Raw genomic sequence first — 20,335 nt, 5'->3', positions numbered from 1 at the left:
ATTAAAGAATTCAGCAAATGCAGATACTTAACCAAGATTATGGATGACTAAAAGCTTAATAGGCAACTACTTAAGCCGTCTTATACACCTAGATGAATCCAAGAACATGCCCAAATTCACCTTTTAGGAACGTACATGTTATATACTCATGGTAGTCAACCCACAAGACTATATAACTATCAACTCGATTATGCATAGTATGGACTAGATACTACGATATCCCCACTGACGTCATCAATGCCCAATAGTGGGTGTAGAACTCTATATCAAGATATGCTCTCACACACGCACTCCACACACACACACACACACACACACATAAGAGCATATATTCACACAAAGCCCTTCGTACTGAGTTTCAGTCAAACCTTCGGAGATGCAGGACAGACTCAACCATAATGAAGCCTAGCACTAAGGAAAGTAGCAAATAGAAAGAATTAGTCCAACAAATAAGTAGTTGATAGGGCAAATGCACCGCTAAAGATAGAAAGAATAAGCACAATATCAACTGGCCGCAACTCGGACGAAAACTTCACAATATGAAATCTGCATGTCCACTAATACAGCTGAATTATATACCTAGATGAATCCAGGAACATGCCCAAATTCACCTTTTAGGAACGTGCATGTTATATACTCATGGTAGTCAACCCACTTAAGGCCTCTAGAGCCTTTAAAAAAACTTTTCTTTTCTTCTTTTTTTTGTTAATTGCCATAGTCATGGCTCTTCACTTCGAAAGGAGAGGCGGCTGTTGAAAATGACGATTCAGACTGAGAGAACCGGCATCACCAACTGGTGCTTGCAAAGGTGGAAGAGAAGACCCAATTCTATGCTATGGGTACCCCAGTGAGGCTCCAGCTTGCCAACGTTTTTCTTTTTGTGTGTTGTAGAAAATTTGGGGATTTCATAAATCATGTAAAATTGGGCAAAGGGCCTAAAATTGAACACGGCATTCTCTCCTACTCTTCAATTCAAACCCTGCTATGGCCAATTTTAGGGTTAAGGCTGGCTTATTTTTAGGGTTAGGGTTTTGCTGATTTTTAGGGTTAGGGTTTTGCTGATTTTTAGGGTTAGGGTTTGGTTGTGGGCATCCTACAAGTTGGAATTTGTTCGCTTTGATACCAATATTAAGATGTTAGCTTAATTAAACATGATTAAAATATCTTAATGCTTAAATACTTTAGTAAACATGAGACCAAGAGCGAAAAGCTATGTTGTTTACATTGAGACACAAGGCCTTGTTAAATAGGACCTGAAGAGGTACAAATGAAGAGACACATCCTTGATGAAAGGGTGTAACTCTTGAATGAATAGTTATTTCCTTTGGACGTAGAGATGTGTCCTTTGATCAATAGATGTGTCTCTTTGAATAGACGTGTCCTTTGGTGATAACCCATGTGATAGGGTGTGACCCTTCTCACTGGTGTCCCTTCAATGATTAAGGGTAATTAAGTCACAATCATGACACGACGGCACAGACGAGGTTCTTGCCTCCTTGGTCCGCCCAGACAGCTAAGCAGGTAACAGTCAACTCAACTCGGTCCCGCCAGCACCCTATCATGAGGTCCATCGGTACGAGCGACGCAATTGGGCGGAGGCGACTGAGACAATGGCACATGGCGCGAACATAGACAAACGAAGTCAACGCAAAGAGGTTGCACGACGTTGCAAGGTTCACAATAGCTCTGATACCATATTGGTAATCAAAGTGCAACCTTCATCACAACTAACGGGGATGGAAGATGTCCATGGTGATCAATAGATGAGAGAGAGAGAGATGTAACAAAACTCAATAGAGAGAGAGAGAGAGAGAGAGAGAGAGAGAGCAAATGATTGCATGTACAATGTATGATTTAATTGATTGTAATCATTGAGTACGATACCTTTTTGTAGGCTAGAAGCCTTATCTTCTGACTGAAAGCAATCACACACACACACACTGGATGCCATGTGCCACACTGTCACATGCATCCCGCACTTGGATGCCACGTAGACATATCTGAACAGAAGGTGCAGGACCTAGGATGGTAAACTCATCCCATGTGAGCCCAATCCGGGACGAGTCAACCAAGGATCCATCTCAGTCGTCCGAGGTCAAGTGTGCATTGTCCTGCACATGAGTCCAAGGTCAGGTGTGCACTGTCTTGCACATGAAACAGTGCAAGTCCGCGCTGTGAGTCTCCCTCTGGAATGATGTCAGTGATTCTGTGTGTCTGGTATGGTACCGGATGCCAGATCATTGTGTAGATAGTTAGGGTTTGCTTTTAGGAATAGGGGCCAGCCCATAGGGCTACCCCAAGTCTTAGTGTGGGCATGGGGATAGTGTGAAACCACCCCCATAAGGGCCAGGAAGGCCCTGGCTAAACCCACCAGCCATGGAGGGGCTGTAGGACAGCCCCAAGGGCATGCCACGGGCAGCCGACAGTACATGAAGCATTTATATGGCTGTAGGGTAGGTATGGGGCAGCCCATACAGGCTGCCCAGCCCCAGTGTACTTGCAAAATCAGTGCCTAGCCCTTATGTTTCAGGCGCATGATGCCCAGCCAACTAGAGAAAGAAGCGCAGTTTTTTATGTGAATTTTTCAGCATTAAATGCTGAATATTCAGTCGTGGGACAATTTATTGCTGGCCACCTGGATATGATGCTGGCCGACTGCTGTTGCGGAGGGCTAGGACAGCCAAGAAGTTGCTAAAGCAAAGGGGTGGAGGACTACAGGTCAAGGGCAAAGATTTCTCAGCCAAGAAAGGTCAAGATTTCTGTATTTTCTTTTCAGATTTACATCATTCTAATAAAGCAAATACACCATTCGTGGAGGGGGCCCTACAGAGGGTATTTGGGACCCAATACTGTGTCCTCTCCTCTCTCCCTCTCTCCCTCTCTCTCTCTATTTTCTACACATCTTCATTCAGTTTGTGCATTAATTCCGTCACGAAAAAGTGTGCTGATTTCTAAGCATTGAAGTTACCGATCTTCTCCGAAGCTTCCGCATGTTACAGTGGTATCAGAGCCTACTTCAAGTGCAAAGATTCAGCAAAGAAACCAAAACTTTTTCTCGCTCATGTGGTTGGTTTTCAGACGCCGGTGGACTACCCCTTTCGGAGTGAATCATGTCCCTCGAAGGACGGTTGGTTTTCAGCCTCCGGACGTCTCCCACACACATAGTGGATGGTCAGATTGCGCGAAAGGAAGCACGTTTTCCTACTCTGGCGAGCTTCGACGACGAAAGAGACCAAGAACCCTGGGACCAGAGTGTACCGGGCAGCCCAGCTAGGGCACCAAGTTGCTAGAAAGCAAAGAGCTCTACGTCAATGAAAAGAAGCTGGAATTTTATTTGTTCCAGGTACATTACTTGGGATACATAATTAGTGCAAAAGGCATCGGACTTGATCCAGCTAAAGTGGCCGAGATTGTCAATTGGGAAGTACCTCAGACAACCTATGACATCAGATCCTTTGTGGATATATGCCAAGCATACTCCACCCACATAGACAAGTTTTCTAATCTCTCGGCGTATCTCAGTGATCTGCTAAAGGGTGTGAAGCAAGGTGGAAAGGTACGTAGTGTACGGCACGCTATCAGTACGTACGGAACGTACTTCTGTACGGAATAAATTTTAAGGTACGTAAACAATACGTACCATTTGTAAACAGTCCTAGAAACCTGAATATTTTGTAGACATAGCAACCAAAATACTTAAAATAAAGACTGAACCTCATTACTTAAAGTTTAAATCAATTATCAATTACCAAGCCCATTACACAATACCTCATGTCAACAGTCATAGTGATATAAGCAAGAACCATGAAAGTCATAGATGATAAAAGAGAGTACAAATATCATGTCTACAGCACATGTCCTGGTCCACAAGTGCAAAAAGCAAAACAATGAAACACTACAGTTGTCTAGACTCTAGAGTCTAGGCGCAAGAGTCTCAAATCTCATCATCAGATGAGATTTGAGAGTCTCAAATCTCATCATCAGATGAAGATGATGAGTCTTCTGAAGAGAGCATGCCTCCATCATTGATACCATTGCCCTCTTCATCGAACTCTGGCTCAGCAACAACAAGCTCCAGTGCATCCACGTCATGTGCCTCGGGAATCCGAGTGTGAATGAGTTCGACAGCCTCATTTGCACGCCGCTGCTGGGTGCGACGAACTGGAAGCTTTCCCCTGCGAATGCTCTCTCGTCTCGCAGAGCCTGGATCTGGTGCTGCCTGGCGTAGAGGAATGCTGAGAGATCGTGCACGTGAGCGGGTCACACAACGATCCACGCTCTCAAGCTCTCTATGTAAAGCTCTCAAAATCTCATCTTGCTCATCTCTAATCTGTCGATCCACAAGCTCCGGGCTGGGTTCATCTACCAATTTGAGTAGTGTTGGATCAACCTGTTTAAACATGCCACAAATTGCATATTGGATATTCATTGAACTAGAAAAAAATTTCTACTTCTAAGTTCTTCTTGAGTCCAAATTCCAATTTATACCTGCTTCGGTGACCCCAAAGCATGGTAGCTTCGCACGAGCCTCATGTTAGCTCTGCAGTACACCAACTTCTCTAATTGAGAAGTACTAAGGCGATTCCGAATATATCTTGGTGTGTATAAGAGAGTATGAGCTCCAGTTCCGCTCACATGCTCCAGCTGAGCAATCCTGTGCAAAAATGAGTGCAATGCGAGCAAATTTGTAAATCTTTTAATACTAAAACATCAAGCTTCACTTCCGAAGACTATACTTTAGAGATTAATTACAAGTTACCTGAGATAGAACACGAAGAGCAAAGCGTGAAAGGTTTGGAAGACCAACCCTTCCATAAGAGTGCCACCATGTCAAAGGGAATTTCATGGCTTCCTTCCTCAATGACACAGGTCTCGCAAATGAAGCACCAATACCACTCATGTAAGTGGTGAACTCTCTATCGATCTGAAGTTGCTCCTCCTCTGAGAACATCCTTCCAACATACTCTGACTGCTTCATGCTCAAAGCAGTATTATTCCATAGCTCTGGCGACCTGTAGAGAGGATGGAGCATGGCAGCCATCGCATGGATGGGACGGCTCATGAATGTCCACCGTTTGTCTACAATGTCCAAGATCTCACCTCGGCTGAAAATGAGAGATTGAAAATACATGTCTTAGGTTATAGTGCTAAGTGTACACATGTCAGTCCTGACATGTCATGAGAATCGAGAATCGAGAAGTCATAAAAATCAAAGAAAGAGGAAGAAATTAGAACTATTGCTTACCGTTGAACAGTCATCATGGAACACTGAGCAACATGGTCTTTCATTTGCATAAACAAATGAAAGACCAGCCCCAAAGTTGAGCCCTCCATGTCTGTAAGTCGGAGAAGGACATACACGGGCTTAAGTGCAACTGAAAGGCTATAAACTTGCTGCCAAAAATCATCATCCAGGATCCGCCTCTGCAAGTATTTTGTACGCTCATCCTCTGAATGATGCATCTGTCGCCACCTTGGATCCACAACTGTTGATGATAGTGAATCTCTTATCTTGTAGAGCCTGTCCAAGACCAAGAATATGTAGGCAAACCTGGTCTTGGAGGGTCTCACCATATCCAAAGGGCTATGGCTCCGAAAGATGGCAAGAGCCTAATGCTTCTTGCAGAAGAAGGTGGTGATCTTTACAGCATCTGCAACAATGGGCTGCACCCAAACAAGCTCCCCAATGTCTTCCATAAGTAAATCAAGACAATGGGCAGCACATGGAGTCCACACTATATGTGGAAACTCTGCCTCGACCATTTGACCCATTGCCTTGCAGTTAGAGGCGTTGTCGGTCACCACCTGCACAACATTGTCCTCCCCAACCTCAAGGATAGCCTGTCGAATGTGGCCATAAATGAACTCCCCTGTGATCCTGTCTCCTGCTTTCCCTACATCCACGGCACGCAAGAAATAGGTGCCCAAGCAAGATGACACAAGGATATTGATTATGTGCCTCTTGCGAATGTCTGCCCACCCATCTGAAATAATAGTGCATCCAAACTCCTGCCAACCTGCTTTCACAGGAGTGAGCGCCTTGTCTATCAAGGCCTTCAGCTCATCCAACATGGATGTACGCATCTTCGTATACTCAAGACCTGTCCACGTCTCAGTAGGCCCTACCTGCGCAATTGCTTTCACCATTCTTTTCCATTGGTCTGTCCTTAACACATTGAAGGATATATTACACTCAATAAGAGTACGACAAATCTCCATTTCTGCCACCCTTTGCCGCTCCTTTACCCAAGCTTGTGATGAGATACAAGAACGCAGAGTGGATTGCTTTGATGCCTCCCCTGCACCTCTCGCATCTTGTGGCAGGAGGTCCTCATCATCGGCAATACGTGCCCTCTTCCTGCATGTGGTGGATTGGGCTGAAGCCAAAAGACTTTCACCCTCATCTAGTGTACCTGAACCTGTAACATCTCCAATAAAAGCATCATGGAGAGCATCTTGCGTACTTTCACCACCTCTAACACTGCTTGCACCACCCATTGCAGGACAATTCTCCGCAATCAATTGGTCCCTCACAGCTTGTGGTATTTTATCACATGGACCACATTGATTGGTGCACCCGATACCTGTCATGTGCTTGATGACGCGAGTTATGGTGCCAGTGTACTGCTCCCCGCAATACTTGCATGCCCATAGCCGAGTACCTGACCCTTGCTGAGAAGGGGTGTTAACAACCCTCAGGACATTGGTGTGGATTGCCCAGTTCGGGTTAGTCTTGCGCGGCATGATGAAGTCTGGGCGGGAGAGAGAGCGAGGAGATTTGCTCTGCAAAGTTTTGCAGGTACACACAGGACACACGATTTTGCAAGTACACACAAAATGCCCAAATTTTGGTCGCTTATCTACAATCGCATGATCGCCACACGCGTGCCTCGCCACACGCCACACATTTTTTATTTTTTTTTTAATGGTTCCGTATGGATCCATACAGTACGGTACCGTACCATACCGTACGACTGTACCGTACTGTACGGATCCGTACATACGTACGGCAACAACCTTGGTGTGAAGACAAGAAGGCAAAAGATTCGAATAACTCCACGAGCGTTGGAGGCATTCAAGAACCTCAAGGTGGCCTTATCAAAAGCGCCTTGTTTAGCACTTGCCTCATGGGACGAGCCATTTCAGGTGATCACCACAATTGGCGGTGTGTTACAACAGAATGGTCATCCAGGAGCTTACATGTCTCGTAAGTTACTACCCGCAAAGAAAAATTACTCAGTCTACGATCGTGAACTCCTTGCGGTTATACAGGCCTTGAAACATTGGAAACATTTTCTGTATGGCCGTGACTTTGAGGTTCGCACTGACCATCAGGCATTACGCTGGATTCAGACAATGCCAAGTGCACGGTGGAGTGATCGACAACACTGCTGGAGTCAGATATTCCAACAATTCGGTGGTATGATTGAGTATCTTCCAAGAATGGCCGATGCTTTGAGCAAGAAGGGACAAGTGACTTCGATTCAAACCACTAGACTCGATCTTGTTGGTACAAGACTAGATGACATGAAGCACACGTACGCGGATTCCGAGGAGTTCGGTACACAGTGGGAACGGACATTGGATGCCACAAGACCATGCCACTTTCTGATACGCGATGGTTGGCTTTTCTACAAAGGCCGACTATGTGTCATGAAATCGTTCAGGGCAGCTCTTCTCCATGACGCCATTACTGGTGGTCATAGGGGCATGAATTCGACTCTGGAGAAATTGGAACGGCAATATTATTGGCCAAAGATGAGACGAGATGTATTTACATATGTACAACGCTGTGATATTTGTCAAAAGATAAAAGCTCCTCGTGGAAAGAAGATAGAGTTGTTACAACCCTTGCCAATTCCTAAGGATCCTTTCCAAGATATTTCCATGGACTTTGTCACAAATCTGCCTCCCAGTCCGAGTAACCGTAATACACAGTGCTTAACTATTATTGATAGATTTAGCAAATTTGTTATGCTTGTTCCTTGCAGGGCCAATGTGCCGAGCATGTTGCCCAATTGTTCATTCGGCATTGGTACCCGATTGGCGGGATCCTAGGACCATAGTGTCAAACCGAGATGCCAAGTTTAGCAGTCATTTTTGGAGGGCATTGTTTGATAACTTTGGTACTACATTGAATTTTTCCAGTGCATTCCACCCACAGACGGACGGCCAGACAGAGATATACAACCACTTGGCCTTTGATGTGTTGAAGTGTTATGTCCACAATCAGCAAGGTAAGTGGGAATCTTATTTGCCTTTAGTTCAAGCTATTTTGAATGATTCTTTTTCTTCAGCTATTGGCAGGACTCCATATGAGGCAGCGTTTGGAAGACCTTTCCAGTCGTTGTTGACCAGGACCTCGTCTTCAGTACCTGAAGCAAATAGAGTGACGAAGTCTTACCAGGAGATTTTAGAGTCAATTAAAGACAGGTTGGCTAAAGCGCAAGAAGCCTACACTCGACAGGCCAATAAAGACCGAAGGGATATGAAGTTTTCCGAAGGGGATTGGGTTTATCTTCAGATTATGAAGCAAAGGTTGAAGCAGGTGGGCAAGCGATCCCAAAGTTGTCTTTCAGGAGCTTCGGACCTTTTCCCATCCAGAAGAAGATTAATGAGGTGTCTATGCAATTAAAGCTACCTCCGAGTTGGACTATGCACGATGTGTTTCACGTCAATTGGTTAAAGCCATATGCAAGTCCTATCCCTTCAAAAGTTAAAGACGAGACGGAACCAGATATTGTTGATGAAGCAGAAGTTATGGTTCCGGAACAGATCCTTTTGCACCGTTTCAAGCATGCGGTATGGCTTGACAAAGAGTTTTTCGAAGACTATCCGGTGTTATTGACGGATTATTTGGAGGCTATGCAGCTTCCGTCAAGTTCAGCAGAAGGGGATGTCACGTGCATCCCGCACTTGGATGCCACGTAGACATATCTGTATAGAAAGTGCAGGACCTGGGATGGTAAACTGGTCCCATGTGAGCCCAGTCCGGGACGAGTCAGCCAGGGATCCATCTCAGTCGTCCAAGGCCAGGTGTGCATTGTCCTGCACAGGAGTCCAAGGTGAGGTGTGCATTGTCCTGCACATGAAACAGTGCCAGTTCGCGCTGTGAGTCTCCCTCTGGAATGATGTCAATGATTTTGTGTATCTGGTATGGTATCGGTGCCAGATCATTGTGTAGATAGTTAGGGTTTGCTTTTAGGAATAGGGGCCAGCCCATAGGTGTCAAATCCCCACGGATCCCCTCGTGATCGATCTTGGTTCGAAACTCGAATCCTGCAAACAAACGAACAACAAACAAGCAAGGGGGTGCAGGCCTGACTCACCTCCCAACCATGACAGCCGTGGGCGAGCCCACAGTCTTGGCTGTCCCCACCGAGCCACGAGCTGAGCTAACTAGGTTGACGTACCGACCAATCTCCTCCTCGCGACGTCCCACACCGCCACGAAGCTGCCCTCGCGGGCCTCGAGATCGCTGCCGGCCTTGGCTGCATAAAGCAGGTGCACGTCTGCACTAGATCCAGGCTCCAAGACCATAGAGCTCTCACAAACTCGCGAGACTCTCTATAATCCAATAACTAACCTTGGCCACCCTTTTATAGGCTCTTGGCCGGTCATCGGGCGTCCACACTTGGCCGCCCGTCCGTCCATACTTGGGTGCCCGCCCGTTAGTATATCCCTAACTCAGCTCGTCAATCAGCCTGCCTAGTTCCAAGCTTCCCCAAGCCTCGAAACTAGTCTTGCATGCGTATAGCACACGGTAGATACCCACTGTGCACATGACATACTCCCCTTCCTCTAAGAGCTCACTCCTGAGCTCACTAAAAAGCCAGGGTAATCTCTCTGAAGAGAAGTCAGTGTCTCCCATGTAGCGTCCTCCTCAACACGATCCTTCCACTTGATCTTGTATTCCGTGATAAGCGTATGACGCAATCTTCGTTCACGAAAGCCAAGAATCTTTTCAGGTTCGTGCGGAACAAATGTCATGTCTTGGACATCTATATTTCTTGAGGAGTAACTATCTGATCTGCTCCACCCAGTACTTCCTTAAGTCTGCTGACATGAAATACAGGATGAACTTTCACATGAGAAGGCAAATCCAATTCATATGCAACTGAACCAATCCGTCGTGTAACACGAAATGATCCACAGTATCTAGGGGATAATTTCGGAGATCTACCTGTCCGTAAAGTCTCGGAATCTTTCGGAACTCGCAAATACACCATCGTTCCTTCAGAGAACTCTCTAGGTGAACGATGTCTATTAGAATAAAACCTGTCTCGGTCTTGAGCACTTCTAATAGATTCCTTTGCAACTTGTAACATTTCCTGCATATCTTGCAAAAAGTTACGTGCTGCATCATGCTGAAGTCCTGAGAATCCTACTGTAACAGGTGATCTAGGTTGAAACCCATACATAAGCATGAAAGGACTAAACCCTGTACTTGTATGCTTAGTACTGTTATATGCAAATTCTAACATAGGAAGATAATCCTCCCATGAACTTTGTCTTTTGGATACATATGCTCGAAGCATATCCTCCAAAATCTGATTCACTCTTTCAGTCTGGCCATCAGATTGAGGATGATCTGAGGAACTCAAATTCAAAGTTGTTTCCAACTTCTCGAAAACAAGTTTCCAAAAGTCACTCGTAAACTTAGAGTCCCTATCACTGACTATGTCCTGCGGTAACCCGTACAGTCTAAACAATTGCTCGATAAACTGCCGAGCTAATTGCGTAGCTGTAATAGTCTTCCGGGTCGGTAAAAATCTAGCCATTTTTGTCAAGCGATCTACCACAACCCAAATAGAATCATGGCCTTGATGTGTTCTTGGCAATCCGGTAATAAAATCCATGGAAATACTTTCCCACTTATTACCTGGGATTTGCAAAGGATGCAACAACCCAGCCTGTCTAAAGCGTTCAGCTTTATTTGCCTGACAAATGTGACACTTGAGAACATAATCTTCTACATACCCTTTCATCTTCGGCCAATAAAAAGTGTGTTTCACTAATGATAGTGTCCTGTGTACCCCAGGGTGTCCAGCAGAAGGTGCCTCGTGACACTCCCTCAGAATCTTGGACCTAATGTCCGGGATCTGTGGTACACAAATTTTGTCATTACGGAATAGTAAACCATTCCGAATCATCCACTGACCTCCTGCAGCCTGAATGGTAGACTGCGCAGTCACCGAGTCTTGGTCAATCAATGAGCTCCCGTCCTGGATCTTCTGCCAAAATGGACCAAAATAACTATCAGTCCTGCAAAGCCCTCTCAATGACTGAAATAAGTCAGTAGAAATCTCGGTGAACGACAAAGTATTCACCTCTCTAATCCGACTAAGCGCATCTGCAATATTATTCATGGACCCTTTCCAATAACGGATCTCAAAATCAAAATCTTGCATTAACTCTGCCCAACGAGCTTTCCTGCCTCTCAAATCATCCGCATCACACACATACTTGATTGACTGATGATCAGTCAATACCACAAACTTGGAGCCATATAAATAATGTCTCCAAACCTTGAGAGCATGAATCACAGCATAAAGCTCCTTCTCAAGGGTTGGCCAACGAGATTGAGTGTCGTCTAGCTTTTTACTTTCAAAAGCAACCGGTCTACCATCTTGAAATAAAGCAGCCCCGATAGCATAGTCACTGGCATCAGTTTCAAGAACATAAGGCCGCCTAGGATCAGGCAATGCTAAGATAGGTGCTTCCTTGACTTTATCTTTCAAAAGTCTGAAGGCCATATCCAAATTGTTATTCCAAGTGATAGGCTGATTGGACTTACGTCCACGACCTTTCAATAAGTCGGTCATCGGTAGTGTGAGCTGAGAGTACTCCCGTACAGATTTCCGAAGAAAAACAACAAAACCGAGAAAAGAACGAAGTTGTTTCACTGTTCGCGGTATAGGCCAGTCCAAAACCTTCTGAACTCGGTCATAGTCAATGCTCAATCCATCTCTAGTGATCTTGTGTCCCAAGTAAATGATGTCGGTCATAAAGAACTCACATTTACTGAATTTAGCATATAGTCGATTCTGTCTTAAAATAGATAAGACAATCGTGAGGTGTCTGACATGATCCTCAAGAGTACGACTATATATCAAAATATCATCCAGGAACACCACCACAAATTTTCCCAAATGTTCACGAAAAAGATCGTTCATCATTTGCTGGAAAGTGGCTGGAGCATTGGTTAACCCAAAAGGTAATACGAGAAACTCGTAATGGCCATACCTAGTCCGAAAGGCGGTTCTTTCGACATGCCTTTCATGAATACGTATCTGGTGGTAGCCAGTACGCAAATCTATCTTCGTGAAATATTTCGCTCCTGCTAACCGGTCAATTAGGTCATCTGATCTAGGGAGAGGATAACGGTTCTTAATTGTCAGCTTGTTCAATCTTTTGTAATCTATACACATTCTCCAAGTATTGTCCTTCTTTCTCCTAAGCAACACAGGTGCACCCCAAGGTGATTTACTTGGACGGATCTGGCCCATCCTCAAATAATCTTCAAGTTGTTTAGCCAACTCATCTTCCTCAGCTTGGCTCATCCTATAAGGTGGAATACTCACAGGATGAGCACCAGGGATCAAGTCAATACGATGATCTACTGCCCGTTCAGGTGGTAAACCCGATGGCAATTCCTTAGGAAATACATCTTGAAACGAATCAAGTATCTTCTGTAATTCTTTGCTTTCAAACACACTTAATTCATTCACATCCAATGAAGGGATGAGAAAAGAAGAAAGTGGAATCAATACACAATGGAAAGCGGTGTACAAAGAAGAATTCATTATATTTCCAAAATCAATTGTATTTACAAGAGGTCCCTGAGAGGGATGAATACAATCACCTAAAATACTATACTTGGTGTCCCTATGCTGAAAAGAAAAAATATGACTAGACCAATCTATCTGGACATCAAGAGTCTTAAACCACTCAATCCCTAATAACAAGTCTACATTTTCCAGATGCATAACATAGCATTCCAGAGTATCTTTGTAGTCCTGAATCTGGATTGGAAGCATCTCGACCTTGCGATCCCAAACTTGTCTTCTCGCAGGTAGACGTACCTCATAGGTATGGTCGCTGAGTGTCGTATCAAGACTCAATTTCTGTACAAGTTTGTAGTTAACAAAGTTATGCGAACTGCCAGGGTCTAAAAGAATGTGAATTTTATGGCCATTCACTTCTCCATAAACTCGGAGAAGATCATGCATGCCAAATACCTTAGAATTGAACAGACAATCAGAACAAGTACTAGGGCGAGAAAGTACAGTAATTGACGTACCTGTCAAAGACAACTGGTTAGCTGCCTTTGGCTTGGGTCCTGCGTTTGACTTGGTACCCTTTTGCTTCGGGCACTCATTACGCATGTGTCCTTTTTCTTCGCAGATAAAACAACGTCCTTCCTTCTTGAGCTTCAAAGCCCTAAGGAGTCGTTTCTTCTTCGCTGGTGTCGAACTGGAATTCTTCGAAGGTTGGTCCGAAGACTTGCCTTCATTCGTGTTAGCCATAGGTGCGGAGAACTTTCTTTTATGCTTGTTCCCCTGCTTGGTAACGGGTTTTGACTTGGAAGAGACCATCGTATCATCATAGATACGAGCTGAATGAATGGCCTCGTCCAATGTTTTACATTTGTTATTTTTAACCTGTAATCGGTACGAGTCTGGTAAACCAGCTACGAAAAACCCCAAAAGAGTAGTGGGATCCATCTTTGTAGCCTTCATCTGCAAGTCACGGAACTTCTGGAGGTAGACCTCATAAGTGAGGTGCTGCGAGGTCATGGTCAAAGCTGAAAACCGGGCAACAACATCGTAGTCATCCTCTTTCTTGAGAAATTCTTTCTTGAAAATATCTTCAAATTGTGCCCAAGTCGTTGGCTTTGGGTTCAGTTCCTTCCACCAAAGCAAAGCTTTGCCGGACAGGAAACCTGCTGCTAACTGTATCTTCTTTCCATCATCATATGGATGAAACTGAAAGTGAACTTGCCACTTATGTAGCCAAGTGTCCACGATCTCCTTGGTTCGCTGCTTTTGCTCGCCCCCGAACGGTTCCGGAGTAATATTGGGGCCTAAAGCAGAAGCCAAGGTATCCATTTCCGAGAAAGTAGAGAGGGTAGTGGTCAATAGAGCGATGAAGTTCTGCAAAGCCTGCATCTGGGCTGCGATTTGTGCTTGACGTTCCGTCGAAGAAGCTTCGAGAGCTACTTTGAACTCTTGGAAATCTGATTTTGACACAAACTCGTCAAAAAGATCGACATCAGTGCCTTCCGTAGCCGGCAAGCCTTCGCGTTCCACGAGGGGCTCCAACTCTGATTCTTGGGTCGACATCGTGAAGAGGGTACGCGGAGAGAAAATTTGGTCTTTGCACAACAAAAGTGCGAACAAACTCGAGAGCTTGAAAACTCGAAAACTTGAGAACTTGAGAACTCGAGAGATGTGTGGCAAGAAGCCCACTAGAGGGGTTTATAAAGGTTTCCCAAAAGCCAAAAAAACTCGAAAAGCTAGGCTCAGCTTTTGCTTTAGCTTTTGTTTTTTGTTTGTTTTTTGTGAATAAATATATATATATATATATATATATATATATATATATATATATATATATATATATATATATATTCTAAAGTCTTAAAAAAATAAAAACCTTGGAAACCTTAGAGAGGGGAGGACTTTTTAAAAAAAATTAAACTCCCCTAAAAAAAAAACGAAAGCACTAAAAAAAAAACGTAATGCTTTACTTGCGTTTTTTTTTTCGCTTCCCTCCTGGATTAGCCTGACGGCGGTGAGCTGACGTCGCCATGCTGCCGGCTTTTTCCTTTCCGACGCCTCCACGCCTGCCGTCGGCTGCTGACTAGTCGCCATCCTGCGCCTGCTGTCGGCTGCTGTTGACTAGTCGCCATCCTGCTGTGCGTGGCCTGGGCGCCGGCTGTGCGTGGCCTGGCCTGGCCGGTGCGCTAGGCTGCGTAGGCCTGGCTGCCTGGCTACACAGGCCTGGCCGGCCCCTGGGGTGGCTGCGCAAGCCGCCTGGCTTGGCAGGCTTGGCCGCCCAACTGCCCTACAGGCCCAATCTGCCAAGTGACGCACCCGCCCGCCTGCAACTTACCTGCCCGCCTGCCACGTCAACACAACTCGGCCAGCAACCCACTCGCCAGCACGTCTTTCGCTCTCTCTCTCATGCGTTGAACAAAAACAACGAAAAGCATCATGTTTATTCGCTCTTTTTTTTTTCTGTTTCTCTCCCTGCAGGTTAAACGACTGCACACAAGGCCTCTTCTTTGCAAAGCAATCAACCTTATTCAACCTACCATCTCCCATCAACATGGGATTCATTGATGAAGGAAAAACACATACAAAATCTGAAAACTGCGGTATGCACAGAAAAAACAGCAAGCTTTTTTAACACATACCGTTCTTCGACCTCTTCTTCTCTACCTACCGACTTGCTCGTTCACGAGGTATGCTCTGATACCACTGTCAAATCCCCACGGATCCCCTCGTGATCGATCTTGGTTCGAAACTCGAATCCTGCAAACAAACGAACAACAAACAAGCAAGGGGGTGCAGGCCTGACTCACCTCCCAACCATGACAGCCGTGGGCGAGCCCACAGTCTTGGCTGTCCCCACCGAGCCACGAGCTGAGCTAACTAGGTTGACGTACCAACCAATCTCCTCCTCGCGACGTCCCACACCGCCACGAAGCTGCCCTCGCGGGCCTCGAGATCGCTGCCGGCCTTGGCTGCATAAAGCAGGTGCACGTCTGCACTAGATCCAGGCTCCAAGACCATAGAGCTCTCACAAACTCGCGAGACTCTCTATAATCCAATAACTAACCTTGGCCACCCTTTTATAGGCTCTTGGCCGGTCATCGGGCGTCCACACTTGGCCGCCCGTCCGTCCATACTTGGGTGCCCGCCCGTTAGTATATCCCTAACTCAGCTCGTCAATCAGCCTGCCTAGTTCCAAGCTTCCCCAAGCCTCGAAACTAGTCTTGCATGCGTATAGCACACGGTAGATACCCACTGTGCACATGACAATAGGGCTACCCCAAGTCTTAGTGTGGGCATGGGGATAGTGTGAAACCACCCCCATAAGGGCCAAGAAGGCCCTGGCTGAACTGGCCAGCCATGGAGGGGCTGTAGGACAGCCCCAAGGGCATGCCAGGGGCAGCCGACAATACATGAAGCATTTATATGGCTGTAGGGCAGCCCATACAAGCTGCCCAGCCCTAGTGTACTTGCAAAATCAGTGCCCAGCCCTTATGTTTCAGGCGCATGATGCCCAACCAACTAGAGAAAGAAGCGCAGTTTTTTATGTGAATTTTTCAGCATTAAATGCTGAATATTCAGTCGTGGGACAATTTATTGCTCGCCGCCTGGATATGATGTTGGCCGACTGCTGTTGCGGGTGAGCCATAATTCAATTGTGTTATCTCACAATTCACCAAGTCCTCAAGCAAACAAGGGCTAGGACAGCCAAGGGTGGAGGACTACAGGTCAAGGGCAGAGATTTCTCAGCCAAGAAAGGTCAAGATTTCTCAGCCAAGAAAGGTCAAGATTTCTGTATTTTCTTTTCAGATTTACATCATTCTAATAAAGCAAATACACCATTCGTTGTGGGGGCCCTACAGAGGGTATTCGGGACCCAATACTGTGTCCTCTCCTCTCTCCCTCTCTCTCTCTATATTTTCTGCACATCTTCATTCAGTTTCTGCGTTAATTCCGTCGCGAAAAAGTGTGCTGATTTCTGAGCATTGAAGTTACCGATCTTCTCCGAAGCTTCCGCATGTTACACACACTTATCCTATCCAATCATAAGAGTGGGTTCACAAGTATAAAAACACAAACACCTTTTAAGGAGTGTTCACACACACACATAACCAACACCCCTTCGCAGCCCGAGTGGTGGTGTACTGTGCAGTGCTTGACTCTGGCAGATTATCTTGTGCAGTGATGTAGCTTTCAATTGTTTTGTGGATTGTGGCTATTACATTTTAAGTGTTGACGTGCATATCGTTCACAAGACGATGCCCAAGGACGTTCACACCTAGCTCGTGTAGTTACACAATGCTCTTGTCATAATGTGCATCCTACTAAAGGCATGCACATGGCAAAAAGATTACCAAAACCGAAAACCACAAAACTCATTACACAACGTGCCGGAAATAGCCACAGCCCGCAATATAATGGCATCTATTTATAGAAATTGTGTTAGGTGTAATAATATGACCCAAAAGTGATATATACCTAGATGAATCCACGAACATGCCCAAATTCACCTTACAAGAAAGTGCAATTTATAACCTCATGGTAGTCCTCCACAAGAGAATAAACCATCAACTCCATCATGCATAGTATAGACTAGATACTATGACATCCCCACTAACGTCATCAGTGCCCAATATGACCCAAAAGTGACTCCTTTCAAGAATGATGTAAAACGAGGTGCATGGATCTTGGAAAACTTAACCAATAACCCAATTAAAATCAGAATAAACACGAAGGATTAGATCACCAAACCAGATTGAAGACTATCAACACTACACTTGGGGTCAAAGATGTGCCCACTCCTCTCCCTCTCTTCCTCTTTCTGTAGTTTTTATTGCCAAAGGAGATGTCACACGCACCCATGCAGTGAGGTGCTATGTGACACAATGGCTACATTTGTAACATTTGTATATGAATAGAACCTATGTGCAACTACTAGTAAACTATTGCACCCCAAAGATACTCAATTGGCACCAGGATCCATCCTCAACCTGCTGATAGATGCCCACCTATCAAAATGGCAACCATTAATAGGTATCACTGGCCATTCAACAGATCAGTGAATCAATCTTGATAATGTTCAAGAATTATGCTCCCCACGGATTTGACTCATCATAGTCCCCAAAATATCCATTAAAAATGAAGCCACAATGTAAACTAAGCATATTACTAGAAAATCATGTTGGATTCGCACATTTGAGAATGTTTCAAGCAATACATCCTTGAGACCCAAAAAGTATGCACTCCAACAAAAGAATGTATACAATCACCTCATGGTCCACCCGTGCAACAGACAAGACCACGGGCCAATGGATTTTGCACAAGGAAAACACACTGGGCCGGGCCAACCCCAGGCCCCTCCTTGGAAAAATTTATTACCAAAGCAAGCACAAGCTGCAAACCTCTTATCTCCCAAGCTGGAGATGGACAGGCTTATCCAAATACAATTCTTGAAATCACAAGTGGAACACGCTCGCAAGCCTTTATATACAATGTAGGAACTTCCAATGGCGATACTTGTTGAGCAACAGGTACCAAAAGGCTGGTACAGTTGGCACAATGCTGTACATCTGGTACACATAAGGTGATACTGATATGAACAGCCCCAAACAGCAGGTACAGCAAATACATGGGCTGGTACAGCAGGTACAAGAGCCTGAACAGACGGTACAAAGGCTACACCAAGTACAACAGCCGATACAGCTGGTACATAGGCTGGTACAGCTGGTACAAGGACCGCAGTAGACCGTACATCAAGTACAGAGGTGAGTACAGCAGGTACTGGAGTCTGGTGTTGGTACAACAGGTACTGGTGTTGGTACAGCAGGTGCAAGGCGGGTACAACAGGTATTGCAGGTGCAAACATGTATGACAGCAGTACAGACAGGTATAGAGCAGCACAGGCAGATTGCACAAAGCAACATGAAGAGGGAGAGAGTTGTGATGATGAAATATATGAAGCCCTTTTGATGTTTTAGCCTTAACATTGTTGCAGATGTACAGCCTGTGGCTGGTGCAAGTGCTGACAGAGCTAAAGTAGATAGTCCAGACATGGACATGGGTCTCTCCTGCAGCCGCCTTTTAAGCAAGATCCAAGTGTGAATGTGAACTGATTGGAGCAGTTTTGACAGTCCAACAGGTGTCGGAGGTGCCAGAACATGCATCAATGAATGGGACACAAGTTGGGAGCGTATATTTGGGTCTGAAAATTATTGACCGACCTACATAAGACCTACTTTCATATGACCTACTATTAAATATTTATATAAAAACAAGTCAAGGGTCATTTGGAATCATTTAGAGACAAGGATTGCAAAGCCAAGAACAAGGGCTCTAGAGCCAAGACTATCAGCCAAGGAGTCTGGAGATCAATGAGATCAACCACCAACAGCAGGACAGTAACCTTTTGTACGCATTTGCAACTAGTTTACACGGCATACCAAATCCGATCTTAGTGAGAGTTGCGAGTTGTGTGTAGCCGGCTGCCTGGGACTAAATCAAGATATGATTTCCATTGTGATTTCCAATGGTACACATTGAACCATAACACAACATGACGAAAAATGGTTTTCAAAAGCCAAGGACACACTGAACCTTAAAGAATGTGTGGGTGTGTGTCTATGCGTGTGTTGGGGGAGGAGGGGGATCATTACATTGAAAAGCGATGCTAGTACCAAACATGTACGACCTCTACTGTACAAAGCGGGGGGAACATAGATGTACGATGTAGTACAAAACCCTAGAAAAAAACAGAACAAACAGACACGGTGCATTGATATGCGAAATGCTACACAGAACTTATCCTTTTGGCGAGCTGTGCGGTACGAAACCCCATAGGTTCTCTCTCTCTCTCTCTCTCTCTCTCTCTCTCTCTCTCTCTCTCTCTCTCTCTCTCTCTCTCACAGACACACAGAGTGCGTTTCGTATGAAAAAGGGCTGTGAACCTGACCTGATTTCAGAGGGCGCCCGTCCTCCCACATGGCGACCTTGTAGTAGACCTGCTCGCGCGTGGCCGCCTGCGATCTGTGGGGCTCCTTGAGGCACTTGCGAACTAAAGAGGCGCACGTGTTGACATAGGCGACGTAGGTCATCCCTGCTGCTCGCCAGAAAGGGCCCGCGGCTTGGCTTGTCACTGCTGCAGACATCCTTCTCTCCCTCTCAAAACTTCCACAGAAGAAAAAACCCGCTTTGAGGTTGTTCCTTCTCTCACGACAAAAAATTTGATGGCCCCTTCCTCTCTCTAAATTTTGCAACACCTATCTAATCTAGGTTAATCAAATTTGCTAATCAACATAAGTATAGCTTAATCCCTAAGTACTAAATGCTAAAAGTCAACCCCAGAAGAGACTCTGATACCACCTTACTTTTTGAGGTTGGGGTGGTTCACAACAAATAATGAAATCCATACTTGATTAAGCAAAGTAATGAAGCCTAATAAGGGCTTAAACCAAATACAAAATAAGCATAAATCAAAGCTCTATTTCATTGCAAATTCCACTTAAAATGAGCAAGGAGTGATATATCAATTTATATCTTATCAAGAAAGCGTCTAGATC

At 45.2% G+C, this 20,335-nt stretch overlaps 2 protein-coding genes and 1 pseudogene across 2 annotated transcripts in view; all 3 read right to left on the bottom strand.

The window, feature by feature from the left end:
* The window catches only part of LOC147618869 (ATP synthase epsilon chain), a 39,554-nt gene extending 19,558 nt beyond the window's left edge, over positions 1-19,996 (bottom strand). Inside the window, exon 1 of the mRNA XM_086773968.1 lies at positions 19,729-19,996. Within this exon, the coding sequence (XP_086630094.1) occupies positions 19,729-19,924 (196 nt within the window). The 5' untranslated portion in view covers positions 19,925-19,996. The remainder of the gene's footprint in view (positions 1-19,728) is intronic.
* LOC147618871 (uncharacterized) lies at positions 3,968-5,133 on the bottom strand. Its single transcript, XM_086774342.1, has 3 exons — positions 4,760-5,133; positions 4,489-4,654; positions 3,968-4,390 (listed from the first exon to the last, which is right to left on the bottom strand). Exons 1-3 carry the CDS (start codon positions 4,813-4,815, stop codon positions 3,968-3,970), a joined length of 645 nt encoding a protein of 214 aa, XP_086630468.1. The 5' UTR covers positions 4,816-5,133.
* Positions 5,242-6,945, bottom strand: LOC147618870 (uncharacterized; annotated as a pseudogene).
* Positions 19,997-20,335: the final 339 nt, after the last annotated feature.

The sequence above is a fragment of the Cibotium barometz genome, chromosome 34, assembly GCF_041138505.1.
Source record: "Cibotium barometz isolate CiBa-2024 chromosome 34, ASM4113850v1, whole genome shotgun sequence".
Lineage (NCBI taxonomy): Eukaryota > Viridiplantae > Streptophyta > Polypodiopsida > Cyatheales > Cibotiaceae > Cibotium > Cibotium barometz.
The sequence above is the reverse complement of the archived record's forward strand: the minus strand, read 5'-3'. Positions and strand labels throughout refer to the sequence as shown.